Source organism: Hoplias malabaricus, chromosome 7, assembly GCF_029633855.1.
Source record: "Hoplias malabaricus isolate fHopMal1 chromosome 7, fHopMal1.hap1, whole genome shotgun sequence".
Lineage (NCBI taxonomy): Eukaryota > Metazoa > Chordata > Actinopteri > Characiformes > Erythrinidae > Hoplias > Hoplias malabaricus.
This window is the reverse complement of record NC_089806.1, coordinates 8,528,044-8,555,925: the sequence shown is the minus strand read 5'-3', so window position 1 is coordinate 8,555,925 and position 27,882 is coordinate 8,528,044. Positions and strand designations below refer to the sequence as shown.

At 39.8% G+C, this 27,882-nt stretch overlaps 2 protein-coding genes and 1 long non-coding RNA gene across 3 annotated transcripts in view; 1 reads left to right on the top strand and 2 right to left on the bottom strand.

The window, feature by feature from the left end:
• Positions 1–11,045, top strand: part of xrn2 (5'-3' exoribonuclease 2) — a 32,191-nt gene extending 21,146 nt beyond the window's left edge. Inside the window, exons 27-31 of the mRNA XM_066676773.1 lie at positions 1,087–1,215; positions 1,760–1,911; positions 7,347–7,407; positions 10,325–10,475; positions 10,816–11,045. Of these exons, the coding sequence (XP_066532870.1) occupies positions 1,087–1,215; positions 1,760–1,911; positions 7,347–7,407; positions 10,325–10,475; positions 10,816–10,878 (556 nt within the window). The 3' untranslated portion in view covers positions 10,879–11,045. The remainder of the gene's footprint in view (positions 1–1,086; positions 1,216–1,759; positions 1,912–7,346; positions 7,408–10,324; positions 10,476–10,815) is intronic.
• An 833-nt stretch (positions 11,046–11,878) lies between these two features.
• On the bottom strand, positions 11,879–16,026 carry nkx2.4b (NK2 homeobox 4b). Its single transcript, XM_066677369.1, has 2 exons — positions 15,678–16,026; positions 11,879–13,522 (listed from the first exon to the last, which is right to left on the bottom strand). The coding sequence occupies exons 1-2, from the start codon at positions 16,024–16,026 to the stop codon at positions 12,879–12,881; spliced, it is 993 nt and encodes a 330-aa protein (XP_066533466.1). The 3' UTR covers positions 11,879–12,878.
• A 3,371-nt stretch (positions 16,027–19,397) lies between these two features.
• On the bottom strand, positions 19,398–27,598 carry LOC136702582 (uncharacterized). The gene is made up of 3 exons (XR_010803933.1): positions 27,502–27,598; positions 22,200–22,432; positions 19,398–20,823 (listed from the first exon to the last, which is right to left on the bottom strand). It is a non-coding gene; the product is annotated as an uncharacterized lncRNA (long non-coding RNA).
• Positions 27,599–27,882: the final 284 nt, after the last annotated feature.

Sequence of the window (27,882 nt, the reverse complement as noted above, 5' to 3'; positions counted from 1 at the left end):
CTTTATCATCGGTACAAAACATTGTTTACAAATTTTCTCAAGGATTTTTGAATGCGTTGTTGGCCTTCAGCTGCAGACATGGGTTACAGAGACACCCTGTTTATACTTTTAAAAATAAAACAGTCTCTCTAGTAGTGCATTACTCTCTTCCTACATCTGACTTCTGGCCATTCTTAGTAAGTGTAGACTAGAGCTGTGACGTATCGTATCATTTGCAATAATATCGTAATTTTTTTAAACTATTAAAAAATCAATATCGTGATAATTGTGATATTCCGACTTGTTTACATAATGACTCAGCACAGCCACTACTGTTTGTTTTATTATTTACTGTGTAAACAACTGTAAATAAGGAATATATTGTTTCCTTTCCTTTTGTTGTTTATACGCACGCACTACAGAATCTTGATAAATTACTGTTGTTTGCAAATAAGCAAATGTTTACTGATTTCTTTTGTCACTACTTTATATTTGAATATTTTGAAACTGTTACATTTGCAGTAAAATGAATCTTTTTAATAAATAAATCCATTTAATGCTATTAATATATATTAAAGATATTTAATGGTTAATATGATTAATATTAATATATAACATTTGGTTTGTTGCATTAGTGTGTTTTTTTTAAATTAATAAAAGATTTTTTTCAGTGTTTTTTCATATCGTCAAAAAAAGTTATCGCCAAAACACCCTGTAATAACGTGATATTATTTTAGGGCCATATCACCCACCCCTAGTGTAGACCAAGCTCAGTAAGAACAGATCAGGCTTCATCTAACCTGGTGATTTTAACTGTATTTTGGATTGGTGTATTTTTTTCGTACAAACACTGAAACTGCATCGTACACTGTTTTTGTTCGGTAGTATAATTTACGTTATGTTTTAAACACATTGTTAGCATTGCAAGTTTTACTCAAGGGTAACTTTATACAAGTAAATATTTATTATTATATATTTTTTTCTCTACACTGTATAGTGCATTTATCAATTAAAACTAAGTCAGGAGAATAGCTGTATTAGTAAAAACACAGATATAGATGCACTACGAGTTTTGAATCTGTAATCTGACTGGTTATATACTTTCAGGATTCCCAGTAAGGTGTTGAAACCTGGGGACTGGGAAAGGTCCAACAGTGGGCCATGGAAGCCGCGGCTGGGATTCAACCCGAACCGTCAGCAGGCTCATCTCGGCCAGTCCGCCTTCAGGACGTTAGGGTAGGTGTGAGATCGACTTCAAAAATGACTCTAGTTTAACAATGTCATCAGGTAAAAGACGACTACATTGTCAAAAACATTAACATTCCATCAAGCTGTGTTTCGCTCACTCGCTGCAAGCGCGACCATCTTTTATTGTTTAAAAAATGCAGGAGAGCTAGGGTGGCTGCTTAAAAACTTAATTGAACATCTGGCAAATTCATCAGGGCTGGATGTTAATGATGAATTATGCATCATGGCGTGCAAGTGTGATGTATGCAGATTTTTGTCCACCATAGTCTTAATTTCTTAATGAAAGCTATTGGATTTGATTAGAGCATGCAGACAGGTGCTTGTTTTTTTTAAAGCAGAAAAATAGACAGATTTATCATTTTTATTTATTTTTTATTTTAATTATTTCTTTGGATGATGATGATGTGAACAGATACCTAATTTGTGATTGTTTGCATATATTTAAGTGCTCTAGGACAATTAAGAATGAGTTAGAAACATTGAGGTGCTCAAAAGTTTTCAGAGTTGTTTTTTTTCTTCTCTTCTCATTCAGCCATCACGTGAACAGACATCAAGGAGGTGGTCAGCAGAGCCAAGGTTCCCATCACCAGCACATGGGTCAGTACAGCAATGCCCCGCCTCCCAGCGTTTATCACCAGGGAAACTACCGGCCTCCCCTCCGAGACCACCGGCCCCAATTCCAGCGTGAGTCCTGCACCCTGCTCTCTTCAGGAGCAGGCTCTGTTTACCCCCTCAGAACCTGGTTCTTGTAATTTCAGCGTTAGTTTGCAGTACATTGCTGCATGTGTTGCTTGCACAGCTCCTTGCGGTGTGTTCAAGTGAACTGATGAGTCACAGTCATGTGACATGATCGATTTTTTGTATAATTTTTGCAAAACATTGAAAGCCAAATGACTTGCATTTAGGGCTATGAATTTAGATTAGCTTCAGTGTTAGAGGTGGTTAATGATAATCAACCACAGGCAGAGCCTTGCACTGATCAGGAAGCAGAGATGTGTGATTGCAAGTGTGTGTGTGTGTATAATTATATTTTTGGTAACTGACAGACATTAATGAGAGCTGCTCTTGGTCAGATGAGCTGACCAGAATGATAGATGCTGATGACCTGTGGGCTGATTCTTTACAGCTCGTCAGTTTCAGTTCAGTTTTACAGTAAAATACACATAATTAATAATGTGTTTTAGGAAACTTGTTCTCTTGAGATGGTAAACAAATAGATACTTTTGTTTTCCAGTCTAAAATCTAAGTTTTAACAGGGCTGTATTGTTGGTCTCTGTTCTTGATGCAGCGTAATAAATATTCACATAGTTTACGTTTACAGCATTTGGCAGAAGCTCTCATCCTTAGTAGTTTGTAGTTTTTATTATATACCAGTTGTAGGCTAATCTAGAATTCGGAGTCTTGCCCAAGGACTCTTACTGATGGCACCATGAACACAGAATATTACAGGACTCTGTATATCAGTAACAGCAAATATTGCTATTTATTAATATAATGATTAATAAATGGTGTTTTGTGTAGTCCTTTTCTAAACACAAACATCCTACTATCAAAGAGCTTACTTTCCCGCCAAATTTCAGAGTCAGATACAGAATGAGTATCTGTGGTCATGATGAGTTCTTAGGCCCAGTGCTTGCTGGTCTCTAAATGTGACGAGGCGAGTTGCAGCAACAGAGGAGGAGCTGTGTTTGGCTCACCGCAGTAGCAGCCATCTGGCCTGGGAGTGGAGCTGCGCTGCTTAGAGTTAGCTTCAGCCTCCTGCACTGCGCTCCTCCATGCTCACTTTGATGTGCCAATTTGCAAGTTGATGAATAATCTCATCTGGCTGCTGATAGCTTGTGGGCGAGTGGAGGCCATCCTGCTGGCACTTAATGCAAATGGGGTTGTGTGTATGTGGTGTATGTGTGTGTTTGGTTTTTCTTTCCCCATCGCACACCCCTCCCCGCCAAATCCTGCAGATCCGTGTGACTTCTTTTGGCCCTGCTGTTCTTATTCCACGCTGCCCCTTTAAGAGTAGAATTTCTAAAGCTCTCCTCAAAGACATCCAACGTTTACAGCTTCTGTTCAGTACACAATCGCTGACAATTTTATAATGGAATTATTATATATATTCATTAGTGTTTTGTTTTTAGTGTTGACAAGTAGGCTTAATGTTATTTTGGGGAAAAAAGACTAGCACTCAATTTTAAATATATTCATTATGTATAAAATTGAATGCAACTAGCAGCTTATTTATTATTATTATTATTATTTAACATATCCTCCGTTCCTATTGGTTCAGGATTTCTTACTTGCTCTGAACACTTTAGTTAAAGCAGCTGAATTAATTTCAGAGGAATGTGTCCTTGTGTATCTTATTCTATGCGTTTGTTAATTTGATTAATTTAATCGTTCATGTATCGCCCTCTTATAAATACGATTTAATTACATTTTTATGGTATTGAAATTAATTTGCATAAGGAATTGGATTTTTGCACTGTAAAGACTGAAAAGCAGCTGTGGTGTTTCTACAACAGAGGTCATTTTAGTCACAGGCTCGTTTTTAAACGAATGCAGTGAGGTGTCTTCACCTGCTTCAGTTCATTCATATCTGAAGGTCCCCTGTGTTTCTGCTGTAGTGTCTCTTCGTTAGGAGTTAATTCGCCTGATTCTGAGTGCAAACCAGCATGTGCATTTGAGGTGTTCTTTTTATTATTATTGTTTGGATGCCATTCTTTTATCCCTATCTCATCAGAACACTCCAAAATCAAAGCTGTGGTGTTTAAGTGTGGCTCAGGGCCGTGTGCGTATCTCCAGCCTTGACCTTTGACTCCATCAGCAGGGCTTTGCTGCATTGACACTCAGCAGATTGGCCATTATATTTATGCGAGCCATCATTTGCACTGTGTGTGTGGGGATGTGCTGGCTCTAATGGAGCGTGTTTGAGTAGAGTATGTGTGCAGTGTGCTGGAGAGGGGTGAAACCCTAGTTAACTTCCCCTTTCACTGTGCCGCTACCTCCTGCGGTGTCGGCTCAGTGCAGGGGCTTCAGGCGTGCGGAGGGGCTTTTGCTGGCTTTAATTGAAACAGCTGGAGGTAAAGTAGCACATGTCAGGCTTTGGGTCTTGTCTCAGACGCTGCAGTGATTTGAGAATGATGCAAGAAGTGAACAAGATGTGATTTAGGGTTTTATCAGTTAGCCCCTTGCCATTGTGACATCATAAAGGGTTGTAAATATGCAAATGAGCCCTCTAAACAGTCAGAGGCTTTTTATTGAGCATTAGGAATTTAAAATAAGGGGAATCAGCATCAATATTGGCAGTAAATAACTGATCTGAATTTTATTTTTATTATTACATTTATTATTATTCATTTTTTGCTCATTCTGTCTTATGTATTATCCATTTTAGGAATTTCAGATCTAATGTGAATTTATATGAGTACTATAAAGGGTGTCTGTAGTGCCCTGTGGTGAACTCTATCTTCTGAAGCTCGTTCATTTTGCTGCACCCGGTGTTTGGAGCCTTGTTGTCTACCACAAGACTCAAAGGGACATGTCTTTGTAAACCTCATCAATACGTTTTTTATTTTGTTTGTTTGTTTGACATCTACTTCAACCTGAAATTCCAAATCTGGACCTGACTACAGAATGACACAACTTCAGAAGTCCACAGTGCACTCACTGTAATTATATTAGATTTTGTTATTCGTAATTCCTCGTGTGTGGTGGTAGTGTTTCATTACTTTGATCATTTGTTGGCCTAGTTTAATATTCCATTTAATGGGACTGGTTTGACTTGACTCACTTAAAGCTAGTCGCTTTTCTACTAGCACAGCTCCCCTGTGAAATGGAGCCGATGACGGCGCAAAACCGTCTCTAACGGGAATCGCCCCAGTTTACGCAGATCTGATTTCCTTGTTGCATGTTAAGCTTTCACTGGAAGTCTTCGTCTGCCATCGGCCCATGGAGCATATAAACCTCTTCAAAACACCTCAGGGTAAACTTTTGAGCTGCCGTTTTGAGTCAGATTTTAAAAAACAAAACAAACAAACAAAAAAGGTAAATGTGAAAGCTGCTGTAATTTAAGAGGTTTTACAAGCGGCGAATTTGTGTTGGAATTGAATGAGCTCTGCATTTCCTGGTGATTGACATGTCTCTGGCCAATCAGCGCTCTGCAAGGTTTACATGCCACCATTTAGTACCTACTCTGTACCTACGAGCTGGGACTGAAGTACCTGGGTCCAGCGATCAGGACCAAATTGGGCCAGTGGAATATCAAAATAGCCGAGCTGAGTAGAGTCGTGTAGGCTTCATGCAGTGGAAAAGCACCATAAATCAGTCATTTGCCATGCAGCTGTGTGCATATCAGATTACGTAGTATACAGTAGTAATGTCCAGCTCTAGTCTGAGGTTTGAACATTGACCCATGTTTCATAAAGCCACTGACTGGATGACTACAGCTGCACTTCCTTTGTGTACTTGGGTCTGTTAAAAAGCGCCAGCAGTGCGTCAGTATTTACAGAATGTGGATTGGGACGATGTAATCCCTGTGTTAATGAGAAGACAGTTTACAGGGGATTGTTGATTTAATCCTGTTTGCGCTTTGTCACAGCTGCTCTTCAACTCCTTTATACTCCACTGTTTGCCAACTGTAGTCTGGGTTTATTAGAACGCAGCCGGATGAATTGGTCGTCTCATACACGGAGTTTTAACAAACCAGCGTACGCAAGATGATAATTGGTGTAAAACTGGGTGGTCCCTCTTTTGTTTTGTGTTTTATTTTGTTCTTGTCTTCGGTTTTGGTATATGTGAAAGTGTGGCGTGGAAGAGATAATTGGATGCCATCTCTGCAATTGACTCTTAAGGCCATAGTAAGCTAGCATCTGCAAGCAAGCCTCAGAGACGTAGGCATTGATGAAGCCGTCCCAGAGACAAATGAACTGATGTGATTCAGTTGGTGACCTCTTTTGGAGCTGATATTTGGCCTTCAGGTCTTCAAGATGGGTTAGGTTCTGTGTGCTATTTATATAAACACAAGCCCCTCTGCAGGTGTACCGTTGCTATTATGGCAAACATGGAAACATTCCCATTTCCTTTGTTTTCCCCATCTTTTTTCCTCCAACTACCACTCAGACTGGGACTGTGTATGTAAACAACAGTTTTTGTCTTCTGCTAGCTAAATCAAAAATAGCTATATAAAAAAATTATTTATATATATATATATATATATATATATATATATATATATATATATATATATATTAATAAAATACACACACACACTCTTTCCTCTCCATCTCATCCACTCACTGGGCCTGCCCCTATAAAACAAACAACTCGGAGCTGTGCAGCTGGTTATTGCCTTGGCAACGGTAGATTGGGAAGAAGCCGCTTGCTACTTTTTGAAAGTGTGGCTTTGTGAAGGGGCTTGCAGCGCTGGAACTAGAGCACTTGAGCCCGCCACAGTGCCGCCAGATGAATGCTTAGTTCATTTTGTAGGTAGGGGGGAAAGAAATGCAAATGCAGCTTTTTCTTTTTTCTGTTTTCCCTCCCCCCCTCTCTCCGCTGTCTCTTCCAACCCCTCTTTAATACTCTTACCATCGTATAAAAACGCAAACTTTAATTGCATCACTGAAACTTCCTTGCTATCTTTTTCTGCTCTGAACTAGGGCTGAATGATTTCTCACAGCAATTCTTCTGACAAAAAAACAAAAATCGTACTTTTCAGCCAGAGCTGCCATGATTTGACTATAATTTAAGTGTAATTTTCTCTGTGAAGGTTTTTGGCTTGAATGGGGCTGTGAACGTAGTGTGCCAAAATGCTGGTTGAGATTCTGTGTTGTTAGGTTGAGATTTCCCCACTCCAAATGGCGCAGCTCTGGCAGGAAATCTTAAAATTCAAGCTGATTCAGTTATTTTTATCATTTCGATTGAAACCAGAAATCTTGATGATGTCTGTTGGCCAAAGCTGAAAATAGCAGGAATGTGGATCCTCCTCTGAGCCGGTCCTCTGCGACTTTCCTCTCTGTAGATGTACGTGTTTAGAACAAGAGTGATGGAGAATGCTTCTGTTCAGCTCCTGCTTTTCGTATGTTGTCAGGCCATGATTCACAAATGCATTAATGATTGTTCTCCACTAGAATCCTGGCAACATGGATTCCCAAGAGCTCCACAGCCATCTCATCAGCAGCAGTACCCAAGGTAAGGTTATGGCTTTGTGTGCCCTCCGTATTCACGGCATACATTCAGCGCACCACCACCACATAAATATCACTTTTAAGGTCATTGCAAACTCCTTTGCACAATGCCGTGCTCCTTTGCACATTTTCAGCCATTGTTCCTCGAGGTCTTTGCCCATTATTCTGTAGACGTGCGATATCTATACATCTCCCTCCATAAACATGCAGGAGAGCTCGCTTGAATTGATCAGTGTGTTGCCAAAGAAAGTGTACAGTCCCTTTTGAATGTTACTCTCTCCCTCCTGGAAACTTGGTTTCTTCTCTTTCACTTCACCACTCCTCCCTCTTCCCTTCCTTTGGCTACGTGCTCCATGGGGGGGCTTAGGATGGAATTAGTTTCGGACAGGCTAAACAAATTTTCTCCTGAAGAGGTTTGCAGGACTTAATGAGGCAGCACTAATTCTGTTGCACCAATATCTCCTCCGTGCCTGGGCCAGTGTGGTCTCACAGACTGGCCATTGATTCTGGCTCCAGACCTCTTCAAGTACTAATCAGCTTCTTTTTGGTTCAACTTTTTAGTCCTGCCAGGCCCATTGTAGGCCCCTGTCACCTTGGGTCAGTAGTTATTAGTGGCGACTGTGCACAGTTTCTTTAACTACTTAGGACAGGCCCAAATGAAATGCATAAGGAACCTGGAGGAGGGATTATGGATTCCACAGCCTTTTGCTAAGGCAGGCCTTGGGAAGAATGTGACATGTTTGAGTAATGAGGGATGGCCAACATTGCTCTCCTCTCTCTTTATCTCTGGCTCTGTTACAGAGCAATAGTAGATTAGAGCGAGTATAGGTTCCCTCCTGTATGGATTGCCACATGTTGCTGACTTTGTTATTCATAGCAACCAACACTGCTTCTCTCTAATCACTTCCTACTCGTCTCCAATCTGTCGAACCGTTTGGATATCGCCGTCGTCCACTGAAAAACACGCATCTCCATTCCTGTGGATTTTGGGTTTACTGCATCATCTGAACAGTCCTTCACACTGTGTGAATATTTTAGGATGAATGGACCAGTAGAACTGCTTCAGAATTACTTGGAATACAATATTATTTACATTGACTTCCATTGAAACTTAAAGGTTTTTTCTTCCTCCTGTGGGTTTTTTTTAATGGGAGATGCATATATTTAATTGAATATATGCAATAGATGCATCTATATAATTAAATATATATATTTAAACCCTTTACAAGAGTGGGTAAAGGTTTCAAACCTTCTGAGAAAAATGTAAAGCTTTTAAAAATTAATTTTAACGTAGTACATTAGAATAATTGTAAGAATTAGTGTATATACACATTGTTTTATATCTTGTTTAAATACTGTTTGTTCAGTATTTAGTTAACACTCCATGCCTACTTCATCTGATTAATTCTTCATTAAATGAAATCAGCTTCAGCTGTTTCTCTCTCAGTATCTGGAGGTGCAGTGAGAATCAGGGCCAAAACTGTGATCTTCAAAATGTAACATTAAGCAGCTTATTATTATTATTAAATAAAAATAGTTCTTAATTTAGTAACATTTAAATATTTTTCAGAACTGCTGTAGGACCTAGTAACTCTCACTGTCTGAGCTGATTGGGCACTGGTTTGGTTTTCAGTCCAAACTGACAAAGCTGTGTCATCGTCAAACTAAATTCATCGATGTGAATGTGTTTTGGTAGAGAACAAAATTGGCGAAGTGTCCCTGATTATGTTAATGTCCCTTTTTAACATTTGACATTCATCATTAAAATATTGGAATGCTGCTTTTAATTCTTTCAATTCTCAGAATTGCCCTCCATTCGTTAGATGCAGGGTCCCCCTCCATTGGTTTTGAATCAGGTCTGTGGAGGTTCAGAAGAGTAAGAGCTGTAGGGGGGTGGGGTGGAATGGGGATGGGAATGGGCCCTAGCCATGGAGCACCTGAGAGCACTGCTGGTCTTCTACACTGGTTTTAGATCTCCCATGTTGCGATTTACATCGTTACCTCCTTAATTTCTCTGTGCTGCTGTATTTATTTAAAAAAAAAAAAAAGTACCAAGTGAAAAGCATGAAAAAGTGGAGACTTAGAAAATCCAAAGATAAAGTGCTGTTCAGAAATTCCAGACCATTTGAAAGCTGTGAAATTTGTTTATAGACAACATAGATTTTCAGTTTGTGACTCAGTTTAACCATTTTCAATAGGGATACCAGGCACCTGTATTGGAATAGTTGACCAATATTATTTGTATGTTCAAATCTGCCGGTAAATAAACGTTTGTAAAATTAGTATCACAGAAATATTTGTTTCAATAGAGTAATAAATGAAGTAAAATAAATAATAAATAGAAATAGAAATAAACCAAAAACTGGCCTAGTTTTTAATGTCAAAATTTAAACGTTAATTGTAATTGAAATATTTAATATATATATAATCTCCGTGTGAGAGTACACAAGGAAACAAAAATGTTCTTAAATGCTGTTTATTGCATGATAAAGTACAGATTTTATTCAAAAATCACTTCGGAGCGTGACCATTGAGATAGTGTTTAACATTGAATTTTTTAGAATATATTGTCGCTGTCCCAAAAAAAAAAAAAAAAAAAACAAGTATCTTCAGAATAGTAACTTCAGTGGAAGTCAGGGTTAAAATTTTATTCCAAATTTTTCACACAGTGTGAAGAGCAGCTCTGTTCAAATGTCGTAGAAAAGTAAAATCCACAAAAATGAAGATACAAGGACCAATAAAAGTGTTGGGTTTTTTTACCTTCATTACCCTGCTGTCTCCGTTTACCTGAATGGAAAACTGTAGCATAATCAGAGTTTGTACAAGAGTGGTGATTATATACTGATTATGTACAGGTCTCTAAGTCTGAATGTCTTATTTTTTAAGTGTACTCGTATTGACCATGTACTCGCTCTCCTCAGGTCTCAGTCCGGCGGTCATGGCGGACATGGTGGACAGGGTTGGGACAGAGCGATGCAGACGCAAGGCTCTGCCTTTCAGCACAACATGCAGAGAGGCCGAGGAGGAGGCGGATATCACCAGCAGCACGGAGGGGACCGTAGAACACAGGAGGTGATTACACTGCCCATGATAATCCTACACTTCAGATAGATTCATTCTTGAGGAAATCTTCAGCCTCCGAGTCCCGAATTATATCTTCACGGGAGAATGTAAAAACATCCTTAATTTTAATGGAAGATAATGTAACAACTTTATTCTACATCGTTTTGGACCATTCCTGTTACTACGGTATGAAAACAAGGATAGTTTTGCTGTAACATGGGTGCTTTAAGCTCTACAATGCAGTTGAATCCAAAGTGAATTTAAGCACACGTGAAGGGTTGAGTAACAGAAATAAACTTTCAGGTATTTTAATTTAACACGGTTTATATTTGCTCCGTTTTGTTCCTAGGGTTACAATTCTGGGAGAAATTACGGCAAGCCGCCTCAGAGTGGACGCTACAACTGGAGCTGAATACTCAAGTCATACATGGAGCAGCTGTTCTGTTTTTGTGTCGTTTTTTTTTTTAAACCTACTTTGTCTTTAATTGGGCTGTAAATTTGTACAAATACACACGTTAATGTACTGATGTTTTTGTAATGAGAAAAACCTGTAAATCTTGTGAAATACAAGTGAGACAAAGACAGTGACGTGTGGTTTTTTTGAGGGTCGTGTGTAGGAAACCGGGGCGGTTAACTTGGGCACTTTTTCAGGTTCCTGGCCTTAATTACTTATCTGCACCTCTGAAGTGTTTCTTTTTATCAGTCGAAAAAAAAGGAAAGTTCACATTTTCGGATGGAAATCATCCTCTCGGGGGCTTAGTTTGCTTCATATTGGGATGAATATTCATGCTACCGTCCTAATGGACAATTATAAATGTAGATCTATGATTTTAACTGGCTGGCTGGTTAAATGAGAATGGATTAATTAGGTCGGGGAACAGTGGTCTCCATTTGAATTCAAAAGAGAATTGGTTAATTTCTGAAGATCTTATGGGTTTATTAACTTTGGCTTTTCTCTGGTGTTAATGACCATTTCTTTCAACTGTTATTAGTATGAATTTTATTATTATTAGGTCCATCTCTCAAAGCACCGATGATCTTACTCTGTCGTAAATAGCAGAAAGAAACCTCACATAATTCAGGTTATATCTGAAATTGTGCTGAATGATCAGCTCAGCCAGTCTTAGCCTGCGTTTGTTCAAAAAAGATAAAACTGACTGAAAATTCACTTCAGTTAATTTAAAATTAAGTCATGACACGACCTAGAAGTCTCAGTGCAAGTCAGCCGAGGTTGTGGGAAAGTGCTTGAGATCACTTCGGTGATCAGAGACCAATCGGTGCCAGAAAACAAAAACTTTCAAAAAGACGTTTTCTCTCAAAAACAGCTCAGAAACATAAATTCCACATCCCCAACAAACCTGGGACATTTGATATACTTTTATTATTATTATTATTTATTTCAAACCTGGGGGAAAATATGAAGAAAAGAAAATAAGAGAAAGATGAAAATAAATGGGTAAATTTCACCTCAGCAAGAGCTCATCTGAAATGAACACAAACTGAATCCAGTTCACAACCCAAACCCTGCATTAACCCAATGTCTTCTGCGTTCCTCTTTCACAATACCAAAGTGTACTGAATTAAATTAGAAAACGCATCTTTTTCACGTCATGTTTTTATTATTAAACTGAATTCTCAGGCCGTGCAGCATCCATTAATTTTTTTTTTATTACAAAAAAAAAAAAAAACACTACTGTAATTACTTTATAAACTCGAAGTCCAGAGTTAGACGCACTGCCTACATCTTACACCCCTCTGGTAAACCAAGAAATATTTTATCGGGTATTTTTTATTTATTTATTTATTTTTTTAACAAAGTCTGAGGAGAAACCGAGTAGTGGTAGATGGGGGTATTCCATAAAAGCAGGGTTTTTCAGTTTAGCCAAATAGCTTCGATGCTAATGTGTCCCAACAGGAAAGTGCTGAGAGAGATTCTTACTGGACACTCCTCAACCCCAGGCTTAAGTTATCTCGCTAACTCATGAACCCTGGAAGAGTGTTCCACACAGCAGGATAAGTTAAGCTTAAAGTGGAAGCCGCCCAGAAGGACCGTCTCATACCTGTCCTCCTACTGGGTTAGCATTAGGCTAATTAGCATATATCTGATAAACCAATTATTGTGGAACAGACCCAGCTTCTCTTCTACTTCATAATCTCTCTCTCTCTCTCTCACACACACACACACAGTCTCAGTTCACTCATATTCTGAAAGAAACCAAATACAATCCACGCGTTTCAAAAGTTTCAGTCACAGATGTCGTAAAAATGTTTTTTCTCTCTCTTTCCCCCCCCGTATTTCTGAGTTTTGAGGACGCCGTGCAGCATTTTTTTTCTCTGCTCATCTCCCAGGACGACAACGAGAACCAAAAAAAAAGGCCCCAAAAGTAGGCTGTATTCGTCCCCGGCCTGGTCCTACCACGTCCTGCCGTACAGCAGGTTAGAGTTGACCATGTTGGCCGTGTACTCGCTCATGTGGAGGGCAGGAGGGCTAGGGGTGGGCAGTTCGTCTACGTCATCGGCCGACCCCAGAGTGTCCACTGTTGGGGGCTGGTGGTGCTGCTGCCCCCCTAATGCCCCCATCACCCCGTTTTGACCTTGGTGGGTCAGTGACGGCGCGTTGGTGCTGTTTTGGCAGGGCTTTCCATCTTTAACCAGCACGGGCACTGCCACCCTCCTGGGCGAGTGCTGCTGCTGTTGTTGTTGTTGTTGTTGTTGTTGCTGTTGCTGGGCGCAGTTGCTGCCACTGTCTTGATGCTGTTGCTGCTGCTGAGCCGCTTTGTCCTTGGCCTGTCTCTTCATCTTGTACCTGTGGTTCTGGAACCATATCTTCACCTGGTTGGGTGTCAGGTGGATCATGCTGGCCAGGTGCTCGCGCTCAGGTGCGGACAGGTACCGCTGCTGCTTGAACCGGCGCTCGAGCTCGTACACCTGCGCCTGGGAGAAGAGCACGCGCCGCTTCCTCCGCGGAGCCCCGTGCAAACTGACCACGGTCTTGGGGTCCATCGCGGTGAGCGCGCTCATGGTCATCCCCGCGGAGGAGCCCATAAACCGGGAGACTGGAGAGAGAGGAGGGACACAGAGGTTAGATTCAGCCCTGAACTGGAGAGCCGCTCTTAAACATCAAACAGATGAAATATATGAAATGAGAAATTAAATTTAACCCGTGAGTGAGAGAAGCAAGAGCCCAACATGGCGCACAGGCAGCTCTACGGCGTGTTAGTCTACGCATCTTTATTTTAGCGTAGTTACAGGCACATTCCCAGAAGACCATATTTCCAATGTTTTTGCGTCTTAACGAACTCGCGCGAGAAATCACGTTCCCGTAGAATTTTAACAAACGTGAACCGGACGTTTTCACTCTGCTTTAGAAAAAAGCCTCATTAACCACGCGTAAATACTTTAAACTTAAATAAACTTTAGAATTAAATCCAGGCATGTTTTCTCATATTTATTTCTCCTTTTTTTGTTTTTTAATTTTCGAATTAAATGAACATGAATAATATTTCCACTCGTGCAGTAAATGCAGTGTAAACATTGAATGCCCATATTTCGGATTGGTCTTCCGTTAAAAATGTCCTCGGTTTCTGTTCGATGAAGATACGGCTCCTTTTTCCTCTGGTGCTGTTAGAATAGACTCTACCTCCTGGATTTATAAACGGAGACTTTCATTTGAAAACGAGAGAAAATGAATGTCTTTTTTAAACTGTGAAAATAGCGCAGTAAAATTCTGACTTACACCAAGTGAAATCTTCCAACGACCCACATTCTCATTCGTTAAAAAGATCCCTGTAACCACAGCAACGGGTTTCTGTTTAACTGTCAATTTCGTTCTCTGTAAACTTTGCCTTCACTAAAGAACTTCTTTATTAATGATGTGTATTTGATTTGACTGTGATTGTTTGTGTTCATCTGATTGTAAACAGCGTCTTTGTGTTACTGAAAAGCGCTTTAACAATTCAATTTATTATTATTACTATTATTATTATTATTTACATTTACTGATTATTTAACCCCCCCCCTCTTTAGTTTTTAAAACTGCCAGAATCTGTTTTAAAAAAATTCAATTATAATAAAAATAATAGTAATAAAATAAATAAATAAAATAATAACATTATTATTATTATTACTATCGATTTATATAATAATTATTATTGTTATTTTATATTTACAGCAACAAAACATTTTATAGAAATCACCTACTGTTTACATGCAATTGTTCAAATGAATACAACTCCAAAGCCAGTGTTTATAAATAAAATATTAACTTTGGGACACTGCAGTTCACTGGCGTTTATGAATTAAACAAAAACAGAAAACAACAGCTCACAATGCAACAATTAAAATAAAAATTTATTGAACAGAATATTTTCTGCAGATAATTTAGCGTTAGTTTTTTTTTTTCCTCGTAGTTAATCATTTCAGTTTCAGCCATTTATAGATTAATCGTATTAGGTTATTTATTGATTTTTATTTGGTTTTGTGGGTTTTTTTTTTGTTGTTTATTTGGTTTTTTTTTTCGTTTAGCAGAAATAAACAAAAATAAATATAAATAAAAAATTTAAATGTGTTGCTAAAAACAAACAAACACAAAAAAAAACGCCCTATTCTCAGGGTTAAATAAAAAGTCATATATATTTTGAAGTTTCTTTATATAAATGTAAAGCGTTGTGCTGCTGCTGCGTTCATAATGAAGACTGAATAAAGAATAAAGAGCTGGGGTTTTCAAGGTGTGAAAATGGCACGCTTCCTAAGTTCGGGGAACCTCTTTGTTTTTGTGGATGGTCTCAGTGATAATTAGTGAATACATCACACTGAATCTGAACATTTTAACGCGCACTTAATGTTCATTCACTGGGTTTGACGTGTTGGTTAAAAACTGCAGAATAATGCGCACATATTCACGTTTTAAATGTAATAATGTCCATATGCACAATATTACACTCATGAATATATTTACACCATGTTTTGCTCTTGACCACAGGCCTAAATATGAAGAATACTGCGGCTTTGCACACGACTGTAAATAGTTTTGATTGTACATTTGCAGTGTTTATGTTCCTTGTGTCCCGGTGAGTAATGCAGTCATATTTAATGTAAATGTTGTGTGTTTAGTGTCATACTGTAACTGAGTGTGAGTTACAGTGCTGTAAGTAAAAATGAAAACGACTGTGAATCGTGTACGGTGTCTGGAGGAGCGTGCAGTGGACTCACAGGTGGGATACCGTGTCTCGGTGTTGGCTCCGTACCACGCGGCGGCGGCGGCGGCGGCTCCGGAGCGCACGCTGTCCTGGTAGGAGGGCAGCTCGGCCATCACTCCGCCGATGGAGCCGCTGCAGTAGCTTCCCACGGTGGGGGCCATGTGGTAGCACTGCTGCTGCTGCTGGTGCTGCGGCTGCTGCTGGTTCTGGTGCTGGTGCTGGTGCTGAGGCGGCGGAACGGCTCCGGGGCACGCGCCCGCCTGCGCGCTCTCCATCCCCGCGAAGCGCCGGCAGCTCTCCTCGCCGGGGCTCAGCAGGTGGGACACGGAGAAAGGGGTCGAGAGTCTGGGGCTCAGGGACATGCTGCACTTCTCTGCGCGCTCAAAGATGCAGCAGCGCGCGGACTCTGTCTCTTGCTTTCTTTCTTTCTCACTCACTGTCTCTCTCTCTCTCCCCCTCTCTCTCTTATGGTCTCAGCTCCATCATCACAGAGCACAAAACACACACACACAGAGGGAGTTTACCACAAACAGGAGGTGGAGCCACGAGACCCAACACAACAATAAGGAATCATAGATTTCTTCATTATTGTTTGTTTTCTTCTTCTTCTTCTTCGTCTTCTTCTCCTACTTCTTCTTCACCATCTTCTTTATCTTCTTCTTTATCATCTTCTTCTTTATCTTCTTCTTCTTCTTCTTCATATGAACCTCAGAACCATCTCACACTCATCCTCCATCAGCTCCTGATTTAATGAAAGGACATTTCATACAACAGGACCCTGGTTAAAAAGCAGCATGTTCTTTAAAGGGTTCTCCCATGGTTCCACACTTGCTCTGAGATTGTAGAACCATGGGAGAGTTCTTTAACTCATACCGACAGTTCTGCTCTTGTTTGGTACTCTACAGAACCCTCCCTCTCTCTCTCCTCAGGGTTTTCATCTTAGAGAAGAGCTGTTTAAGGTAACGTTTTGTGGTCTTACGAACACAAGGTTCAGGTCTCAAAAAGGTTTAAAGGTTCTTCTGGGTTATCATTCACAGAACCCTTTCCTTATTATTAAGAGTGTAGCAACTCTTCGCAGTGGTTGCTATGATGATGGTTCTGAGTGGAACCATTTCTCTGTTCTCATGTTTCCATCTCAGAGAAGAACTTTTGAAACAGACAAAGGACCGTATTTGTTTTCAGAGAGTCAGCGGTTCTAGGACTGAGGGCGGACCCTAAGTTCTTAGTGCACGACAGTCTTTGACAGAGGGGTGTTGAAGGAGGCTTAAATCTTTTTGTTTGTTTGTTTTGTCCTTTGATTTCATGTGCTACATAAAATGATTTCCCCCTTTTCACAGGTTTTCATTCATTCATTGTCTGTCACGGTGAGTCCAGAGCCTACCTGGAATCATTGGGCGCAAGGCAGGAACACACCCTGGAGGGGGCGCCAGTCCTTCACAGGGCGACACACACACACACACACTTATGGACACTTTTGAGTCGCCAATCCACCTACCAACGTGTGTTTTTGGACCATGGGAGGAAACTGGAGCACCCGGAGGAAACCCACACAGACACAGGGAGAACACACCACACTCCTCACAGACAGTCACCAGGAGGAAACCCACGCAGACACAGGGAGAACACACCAAACTCCTCACAGACAGTCACCCGGAGGAAACCCAAACAGACACAGGGAGAACACACCACACTCCTCACAGACAGTCACCCAGAGGAAACCCACACAGACACAGGGATAACACACCACACTCCTCACAGACAGTCACCCGGAGGAAACCCAAACAGACACAGGGAGAACACACCACACTCCTCACAGACAGTCACCTGGAGGAAACCCACGCAGACACAGGGAGAACACACCACACTCCTCACAGACAGTCACCCAGAGGAAACCCACGTAGACACAGGGAGAACACACCAAACTCCTCACAGACAGTCACCAGGAGGAAACCCACGCAGACACATGGAGAAGACACCAAACTTCTCATAGACAGTCACCCGGAGCGGGACTTTGGAGCTGTGTGACTGAGACACTACCTGCTGCACCACTGTGCCGCCCTCACAGGTTTAAATCTAATAGGAATCCCACTGAGTCAGGCCCAGGATCATTAACACAGTCCAGTGTTTCTCTGAGTGTTTATGGTTCTAAACAGAACCACTGCCCATGTACCCTGAATGAGTTAATATTTTTGGGATCATAGAATTTCCCCAGGAAGGGCACTGTACACAGTGCTGAAAAATGTATGACAGTTTTTAAGGAGCCAAATATAGTTCTATCACAGCATGCGAGTGTAATGTTTGATTCATAACTGCAGTGCGTCCATTTTAAGTGCTCTACAGAATCATATGATTTTCTTTGCCTCAGGTCTCACACAGCAGATAACCATCTCTGCATTCAGCCGTTCCTCTGAGGAGTCATGGTTCTGAATTCACAAATCAACCACAATAACAGCTGAACAGTTTGATTATCTCATTACAGTGCCCCCTGTTGAAGAGGGTGGGGGTATATCAGGCAGCAAGGGGCCAGCAAGTTCTTGAAGTAAATGCTGGAAGCAGGTTTATTGGGGTGTTCCCAGTGTGCAGTGGTTAGTACCTGCCAAAAGTGGTCCAAGGAAGAACAAACATTGAAAGGGACATGGACACCCAAAGCTCACTGATTCTACTGATGAGTGAAGGTTAGTCGGTCTGGTCTGGTGTGAACCCACAGAAGAGCTGCTGTAGCACACACTGCTGAAAGAGTTAATGCTGGCTCTGAGGGGAAGATCTCAGCCACACAGTGCAGAGCAACTTGAGCCACAACTGCATGACTGCATGTAAAAGGCATCTGAAAAAACAAATCTGATTTCTAAAGGTAACAACTGACCCTGGTGCCTTAGTGTTCTCCTCCAAGTGTGTTGAACTCCGTTCTTCATGTCTCAGAGGAAACATTGTTAAACTTCTCTGTCTCTGCTTGGTCACATGGCGTGACTGGGAGTGATGAATGCAGTGGTTGGAACCGGTGATGATTAAAACTATATATTCATTTAATATTTTTAAATATATTGATGTTTGTTTAAGGAGTAGGTGCCATTTTGTAGCTGTTGATGTCCTGGGGACAGCCATGGTCTAATGATTGGAACTGGAAAGTCACTTGTTTGTCCCCTACAACCAAATCTCCCCAGGAAATTTAGGGCTGTGTTTGTGTGTGTGGGAACATCACTGTCTCCTCCCTCAACATCAATGGTCAAAGTGCCCTTGAGACAGGCTCCTCAGATTGTGGTCACTTCCCTATAGTGCACTGCTACATATCTGTGAAACATGGAGGAGCAGTTTTATTGTTCTTTCAATTTAATCACGTGTAGAAAAATAGGAAAACTCAGTTTGGTGCTACATAGAACCATTTCTTTAAAATCTTTTACAATTGTTTTTTTTCATCAAATGGATGAACCATATCTTCACTGTCAAAAGAAAACATGTGTCTCCAAAATTTGTAACTTTACAGGAGAACGAAAAAACTTAATTTTCAATGGAAGTCAGTGTAATAAGATTTTATTCAAAGTAATTTTGGAACATTTCTATTGGTTCATTCGTCATTAAACCTTCACACATTGTAAAGGATCAGTGTTCAAACAAAGAAAACTAAAAAGCCACAAAAATGCAGACATGTTTTTTATTGGACAGTGGTGATATATACATTTCAAAGGGTTTTTAAAAATGATTTTATTTAGAACCACCTTTTACCATCCGAGTGTGGGCTAAGATGGAGTATGGGGTCATAACACAGGTAGCAACAACAAAGGACAATGTTGTACCTGTGGAGGTAGGTAAATATACATGGGCTAAATGTATTTAGACATGACTCTTTGTGATGTCATAATCATTCATGATACTTAAGACTGTAATAAGCTTTAATAAATGGTTAAGTGATGTCACAATGTCTTATTAAATAATGAAAATAAACAAAAACTAGCATTAACTAGCATTTAAAACAATGTTCGCTCTTGTCCTTGTCATTAATTAATGACTCATTGTAATTTACTTAATTGTTTAATAAGGCTTACTACTGAACATTGCTTTACGTACTGGTCATTAATGTACCCCTACTGCAAAATGTTACCAGTGTTTTAAAGGATTGACTTTTCCCCCAGAGTTGTGCAGAGATGAAGGAGTGCATGGTTCTGATGGTGTGGGTGTAGAAGAGCCTCTGTGTTGTTGCTCAGGATATGAGAGACAGGGAAGGTGGTCAAGTGTCTGGGACTCAGGGACATGCTCCAAACACACACACAGAGTGGGAGTTTACCATTTGTAGGGTGTGGAGCCCCCACCACTTGCAACACAACAATGACTATTTACAGAGATTTGTATTCTCTATTTACGCTACCATGTGACCAACCAAGGCAACCTGGTATCAGACCTGACCTGACCATGAACATGTGTATTACACACTCTGCTTTGATAATATGTCGGCCAAGAAATAGCTCAGAGTGGGGTCAGCTTCGCATTGACTAAATAATGTTGTACATTTATTGTTCTCCAGGGAATTGTTCCAGTCATGTTACAGATACAGGCTAATGCAGAGTTGGCACTCTTACTCCTTATTGCTGTAGGATGGTGTTCCTGTCCAAGCTGGGAATCAAACCCTAGTAGGATGGAGGGCCGCTGTGTTAGCCACTGCTATATGAACTGCATGCTCTCCATTGGAACAAGCTGGAGAAGGTTCACCTTTCCTCAGTGTGGAGCTTCCTCTCCTCTCAAATGGGCTAAAGAGAGTGTCCTGTGCAAACATGGACAGCCCTGGTTAATACCATGTACTGTTTATGTAATATTTGAAGTTTTCTTGAGCTGTACCACAGGCCAAATGAGTCCCCTCCGAAGCCCAGGACTGTCCAGTTATGAACAAGAGCATCATTGATGGTGTGAGGTGACCAAGAAAATCATGTAAGTATTTGGCAAACAATAAACTATGGACGGTAGTTTTGCAGCTGTCTTGTTGTGTGTCAGGAGAGTCGTCATCTCGAGATGACTCTCTGGGTACGTAGGATGTCCTACCCATTTCAAAATTGTTAGCGTTCTCCTCCAAGTGTGTTGAGCTGTCTGGCTTTACAGAAGGTCCCACGGAAGCAACCACACCGTCTGAATATCAGTCAATTTCTCCAAAGCAGAAAACGTAGAAGTGGTCCCTAAAAAAAACACACACTTGAAACACAGATTTGAAAGAAAGCTCTCAATGTAACAGTACAGTATCAGTTCCTCCTCTTGTTTTCCTTGAACTTTGAAAAGGTTCTTTACGCACACCTCATTTACAAACATGGTCCTCTGAAGATCCTTGCATCAAAAAGAAAATAAAGGTGGTCCTCCATGGCATCACACAAAGACACTATAACACAGAATAGCAGCAAAAAAAAAAAATGTCCCTGAGTCAAGAAATATGACTCTGAGTCACAATGTTCCACTGTCTTCGCTTTCTGACGCTGTATAGAACCATGTTCAAGAGGTTCTTGGAGGAAACATATGAATAGCTTTTCTGTCACCTTCATTTAAACAAGAACATAAAGGTCCTTTAAAACAATGGCCCTTATTAAAGAGCCCAGAGAGAGAGAGAGAGAGAAACAAGAGAGAGAGAGACAGAGAGAGAGAGAGAAAGAGAGAGAGAGAGAAAAGAGAGAGAGAAGAGAGAGAAAAGAGAGAGAGAGAGAACAGAGACAGAAAAGAAAGAGAGGAGAGAGAGAGAGAGAAACGAGAGAGAGAGAGAAAAGAGAGAGAGAGAGAAAAGAGACAGAAAAGAAAGAGAGGAGAGAGAGAGAGAGAGAAGAGAAAGAGAGAGAGCAGACCATGGGTCAGTTTCAGCTGTGTGTTTATCACTTGTTTTTTTATGTTTAAATATCAAGTATCAAATATTAAGTAAATGATTCAGTGACTGTTCAAACTCAGGACACAGGAGTGTGTTGTCATTTGTGGTCAGTTATTATTTTAATTTCTTTCAGTGTGGTGTTTAGTCCGGCGTGTCCGAATGTGCAGGACCGTGTTCTCTTTAGGACGTGCTCTTATTTTACTACAGAAAATCATCTAAACCTGCCTTTAGCGCAGCGCCCCAGAACGACCCCATACGACTCTAAGCTGCAAGCTCCAGCAGCCTCTTAACCTCAGAGCTGAGGTCAGAGCACAAAGCTCAGCTCAAACAGGACACACACAAAGCTAACAGCTCTCTCAGTGCCCAGATGTCTGAGTCGTCTGACCTGTGGGGCTGTGCGCGTCTAGATCTCTGAGGAAGTGAAGGATGGACCTCATTCTTTCAGGTAAAAGCCCTTTAATTATATATTTTCACTGATGCGCAGTTTTATTTATGTGTTTACAGTTTCACAGCTCTTTACTGGCCACGGGTTTCAGACCCCACCTCATGACAATCTTCAGATAACTGGCTGATAAGAGCTTTTGAACTATTCTGCATCAGTACTGATAGTGCCCAAAAGTTTGTAGACACCATTTTGCCCAGTATTTCTTCTGAGATGTGGAATATAAGGGAGTTTGTTTCTCTTTTGCTGCGGTAGCTTCTAACCTTCTAAAAGATATTAGAACACTGCTGTGGCCATTTAATGACATTGAGCCTTAAAAACATCAGTGATGTCCGGTCCTGATGTTGAATGATTAGCTCTGGATCCCAAACCACACTCCCACTCAACCCATAGGTATTGACTTTAGGAGCTCCATCCCTTCAGCCCAAAGTTGAGGCGCGTTATAAATCCCATGTGCAGCTGCTCCAGGGCGTCCCATTCAAACAGTACACGAGATCTGAAAATGAAAATAAATAGTGTCCTTTAGCCTGTTTGTATATAGTTAAAGCGCATTGTGCTCAGAAGCCTGTGGTCAAGCTCTGAGTCAGCTCTCTCATTAACATATTAATTGGACAAATTAACATGTTAATTAGGGAGCGTAATAATAGCGCAGACAGGGCAGTGCGGACACAGCCTGGGTTTGCAAACAAATGCATGTTTCCAAACAGGTTTCAATCCACTTTTAACCGCCACTCTCACAAACAAAACCTCGTATCTCCATTTGGTGTGTTTTAAACTTCATTAATTTTTAATAGAATTAGGGGAAAAACAAGCTGCTCTGTACATTGCATCAGGAGAAAAGAACCAACAGAATTAGACCTGTATTATATTCGTTTACACTGAATGCTAACGATTAATGTGTGTTCTTCTGCTCTCATATAGTTACTTCTGGGTGAGACAAAGTGATGTATACATTGACCATGGCTCTGTAGGAGGGTCTAACCGAGTGGACGCCGTGTTTAAACACTTCTGCAGCACTCATACCTGCCCTGTGGTGGTCTTCTGAGGGGCCTGACCATTGAAGAACAGGGGGAAAGTGAACAAATAATGCATACAGTGTGTTTTTAAGAGTGTAGTAACTTCCTGTTTCATTAAAACAGGACATATTCTGTAAATATTGAAAAAAAAAACATTATATAAAACTGTTTTTAAAATCAGAGCTACCATGAGAATGCACTCAGAAACCAATAAAACTGGTCAGGATTTAAATAGTTTGTATATTGCCAATGTAACTTGTTATTAAATATCAGATCAGTTATTAATTGATACATTTTTGGTTTATTTTTGTCTGAATCCTTCAGAATTTTGTCGTTTATTGTGTTGTAGGCTGTGGTGAAAGTAAAGTAGGTGTGTGTGTGTGTGAGAGTGAGAGAGAGAGTGTGTGACACACACACACACATTGAGAGAGAGAGAGAGAGAGAGAGAGAGAGAGAGAGAGAGAGAGAGAGAGAGAGAGAGATGGGGTTAAAGGTTCAGTTCGTTCGCTCGTCCCCGTCCCTCGTCTTTCTGCCGCTGACACTGCGCTTGAACAGTGGACACAGAGCCCCGGACTCCAGCTGAGAGTCTAAACGGAGATTAAAGAACTAGGTCTAAGCTTTATTCTGTGGTTTCGGCGCCGGTAAGAATCCAGTGATTCTAGAGTGTATTTGAAGTATTTAAATTTTTTAAATTCATTTTATTGATAAGAGTTTAATTATGATTCGTGCCAAAAAATGTATATTAATTTTATTTAAATGTAAATGTTTTTTTTTTTTTTTTTTGGGCAGAAGACTGAAGTTAATCTTAAGAGCGCATTAATTTTCACCCAGTTACAAATGTCAGAGCATTGAGTTTGAGTGGTGTGTGTGGTCAGGATTTGTCTGTGTTCCTTATATTTATTTTTTGGTTTGAAGGATAGGTTTTATTTCCAACGAAAAAAAAAACCCCGCAAAAATACCGCATTATTATGAAGGCTGGGTCCCTGAGGTAGTTTCAGCTGAGGACTCGACAAACGGAACACGGATAAAAATGTGTGCATTTAGGTACCTTTCATTTGTAACGGTTTCGGTTTGTGTTTTTATTTCAGTCTGATGACGTATTTAAACAGCGTCGAGACCTCAGTCCGTGACCTCCTGGAAGGTTTAACTAACTTCACTAAATGAAAGCTGTGTTTAAGGGAGTAAAGGTAATTCCGTGTGTTAATCTGAAGTGTGAACAAATGTAGAACATTGTTTTGGTAAATCCGGACTACTTTTAATATTCATTGCTGTTTTATTGAAATTATTGTTCGTATGCAAATAAGCACTTAATATATCAGGTTTTGTCATTTTTCAGTGAGGGCTATTTGTTTAAGTTTAATAAAATAGGCCTATTCATGTCGCTTTATACCACGGTACTAAATTATTTTTAATAAAATAATAATAATAAAAAGTAATAAAATAATAATAATAATACTAATAAATATTATTTTTATTATTATTATTGTTGTATGGTTGAAGAATTGTCAAAGAAAACATTAGGCCGCGAATGTAAGGCTGAGTGCTTCTATTTCTTTGACGGGGACTCTTACACTTAAAAATAAAATAAAATATAATAAAATAATTAACACAAATAAAAACGAAATAAATATAATAATAATAATAATAATTCTTATTGGTCCCTTTCTTCTCCTTTATATATATATATATATATATATATATATATATATATATATATATATATATACAAATATATATATATACATATACATATATATGTGGAGAAGAAAAAAGTCATCTAAATTCTAAATTGATCAAACAAATTTTAAAGAATCTACAATAATGAAGTTAGTGGAGTGTAGAGTGTAGACATCTGTAAACACGTCTCTCTCTCTCTTTAAGACACGACAGAATAAGAGCGGGACCCCTGTGTAGAGGAGAGCCACGGTGCGGTCTGAGGACCTCCTCGGCGACTCTGTTAAAGGCTGATGTTAATGGCTGCGGCTGAACGCAGGAACGCAGTAAAGAAAGAGCTTTATCTATAATGAGAGTTTGAGCTGTAAATCCTAAACCCGACTCTTCAGTCTCTCTCTCTCTCTCTCTCTCTCTCGGGGTTTAATAATCTCCGCTGTGATTGGCCTCGCGCGGACGGATCTGAATGACCTTGAGTTACAGAACTAATGAGATCCTCTCTTTAGCGCGCGAGTGTTATACAGGACCTAAACGAAGGTCAGACCTCTTTAAGAAGCCGCTGTGAACTCGACGTCGTCTTCAGGAACAAAGAAAGCCCTCAGAAAAGAGGAGGAGGACATCGGGAATTTCTAAACGTTGAGCAGAAAACAGAAAATCTTAGATACTTTCAGAACAGAAGCTTTAGAGGAGCAGCTCTCGCTGGTGTCCTGCACGAGCTTCAGAAACAACCCGGCACTGCCCCTCATTCACCGCGGACAAGTAAACAGTTTACACACGTAGGCTAACGGAATCAAAATCGGAGTAAAACGCACAGACAGATTAGGATTAAAACCAGAAACGAGATAAAAAAAAAACACTCACAAATTTAGAATCAGAATAAGATTGGGAACAAAAATAAGATTTGGATCAAATTTTGAAACGGAGTAAAACTCGTGAACAGAATTAGAATCTGAATCAACAGAAGAGTCAATTAAAATGAGAATCATGAATCAAAACCAAATGAGAACCAACATCAGAATCGTTTTATTTCGCTGGGGTGTGTAAATTAATTTGGTACACAGAACAAACTCACAGGCTATTTACTGTATTCGAGAAATAGTATTAACTAGAATATAAACAATATATATATATATATATATATATAAAATTAATAATAGCCTAAATATAACACAAAAAATCCCAGTAAACAAGGAACGTCCCTGGACGTTCAAAATAGGTCTAAAAGTAGTCCGTCCGTCAAGGACATATTTTAAACGTCAACGGACGTCCAAAATCCATCTTAATAAGTTAGTTAAGTGATGACCAATCGACGTCAGTGGACGTCCAAAACGCGTTTTATACAAGTAATTTATTTCGGGACCGATTAATAACGTCAATGGACGTCCAAAATACGTCTAATAGTCGTCTTTTCAATGTCTGTGTTTGGACGTCTTTTTAACTTTCATTTTCAACCTTAAGAGAACGTTGATTAGACGGCAGTCATTACTTTATTTCAACGTTGAATCAACGGCTAATTGTTTACTGGGATGTAAAAAAGAGCAGATATATAAGACCCAGGTTAAAGAAACCAAATGTGACAAACGAATGAATTAATCAGTGATTATAAAACATGAATGGAAACAAGTTATAGCCTAGTCACTTTGATTTAAAATTGTTATTATTATTATTATTATTATAGCCTATCAATAATGTCTCTAATCTCTAACTGATAAATAAATTCACACCGTTCTTATAATATTTCTACTAAACCTGTAAAAGACATAATAATACTAGATGAGTTGTAACCCACTAAAAGACATGTCTTCGTCTTTGTGTCTCTTTATTATAATAAACTGTCCTAGGAGTTTTATTTAATCCACTACATTAGGCTCCGTTTTTAAAAGTTTATTTTTAACACCCGCTGTAAAAAGTCAGAAATGATTCAGTGGGTTACTGTGTTAATATCAAGTAGTTTATATTCTGCTCTGTGCTGGGTTCGTCGAGTCACGTGATGTACAGATTAAGACGCTGCGACTCGTGATTGAACCAACCTTAGTGTTATTGCTCGAGCCCAGGACAGTTTCTAACACATCATTTCTCCAGGAGTTTCATCTCTGCTGATTGGTGTGTTTAAGGAAACCTTACTGACTCTAATAAATCCATGTCAGTGCCTGAAATGCACACACAGTTACTAACAGTGCAGTTTAGGGAAGTGTAAGGATAGTCCCTAGGTTAAGGGGAAGTGTTAGGACTAGTTTTAGGAATTAGGTCCAAGGTTGCATGGGATATTGTAGCTACAAGTGCATTTCTCACTTAAAGAGAAAGTCTATGTTTGAGGGCAATTGCAGTACTTTCTGGTTGTTTATATTCCGAGGCTAAGTGTTTTAAGGTGGACCGGTGTGTTTGAGGGGACAAAAACGTGTACGTGGCTGAAGTTTATATTGTCTGTAGGATTTTATTCACTGTTTGAATTACCACAGAAACTCATTTAAAACACGAGTTGTTCAGTTTTGTAGCACTTTCAGAGTTAGCCGTCTCCTGACTGTGGAGACATTTCCACCTTAATGGATTAGAAACAACTAAATTAATTCAATATTACAATTTTACCTATATATGGAGCAGGAATAAAGCAATATGCTCATTTCGGTTCGTTCTTTTCAACATTTGGAGTTCTCGCCATTGTCTAAAAAAATACATTTAAAACCCCAGATGCCTCCACCAGAGAGAGAGAGAGAGAGAGAGAGACTAGCATACAGGACTGAGCCGGTTTGTTTTTTCAGTCATTTACAGACAATGGGGCTTCATAAAAAACACTTTAGACTGGTTTCTATGGAATCAGATTTGTGTCAAAAAGAATCACACAAACAATCATCTTAAACGTAAAACTTATAACTCTGACCTTTGTGAGTGAGCTCCCCTTACTTTGTGCGCGAGCGGCACAAGCCCTGTGTGTGTGATTCCTGAGTTTTGCAGCAGTTTTGGCACAAAGCTCTCCCTTGGACGTTTTTTTCTCAGGGTGCCTTCCCATTGGTTAATGAGTTTTTGAGTGACAGTTCAGTGCCCTGGACGTTGTTCCTCTGTGGAGAGAGATTAGTCTCAAAATACTTTACATATACGTAAATGTTAATCCACAAGATATTAATTCACAGATATGTTTTACTGTTCACAAATGAACACATCCCAATCTGTGTCTCACAGTCTGCAGTTTGTACAAGTACAGTTACATTCATAAACACATGTTTTGATTTTCATAGATATATCACAATTCTATGCAAAAATA

Coding starts and splice junctions, on each gene's coding strand:
- nkx2.4b (XM_066677369.1), bottom strand. CDS start 16,026: ATGTCCCTGAGCCCCAGACTCTCGACCCCTTTCTCCGTGTCCCACCTG. Junction 13,523..15,677: donor CGAGACACGGTATCCCACCT/GTGAGTCCACTG, acceptor CTCTCTCTCCAG/TCTCCCGGTTTATGGGCTCC.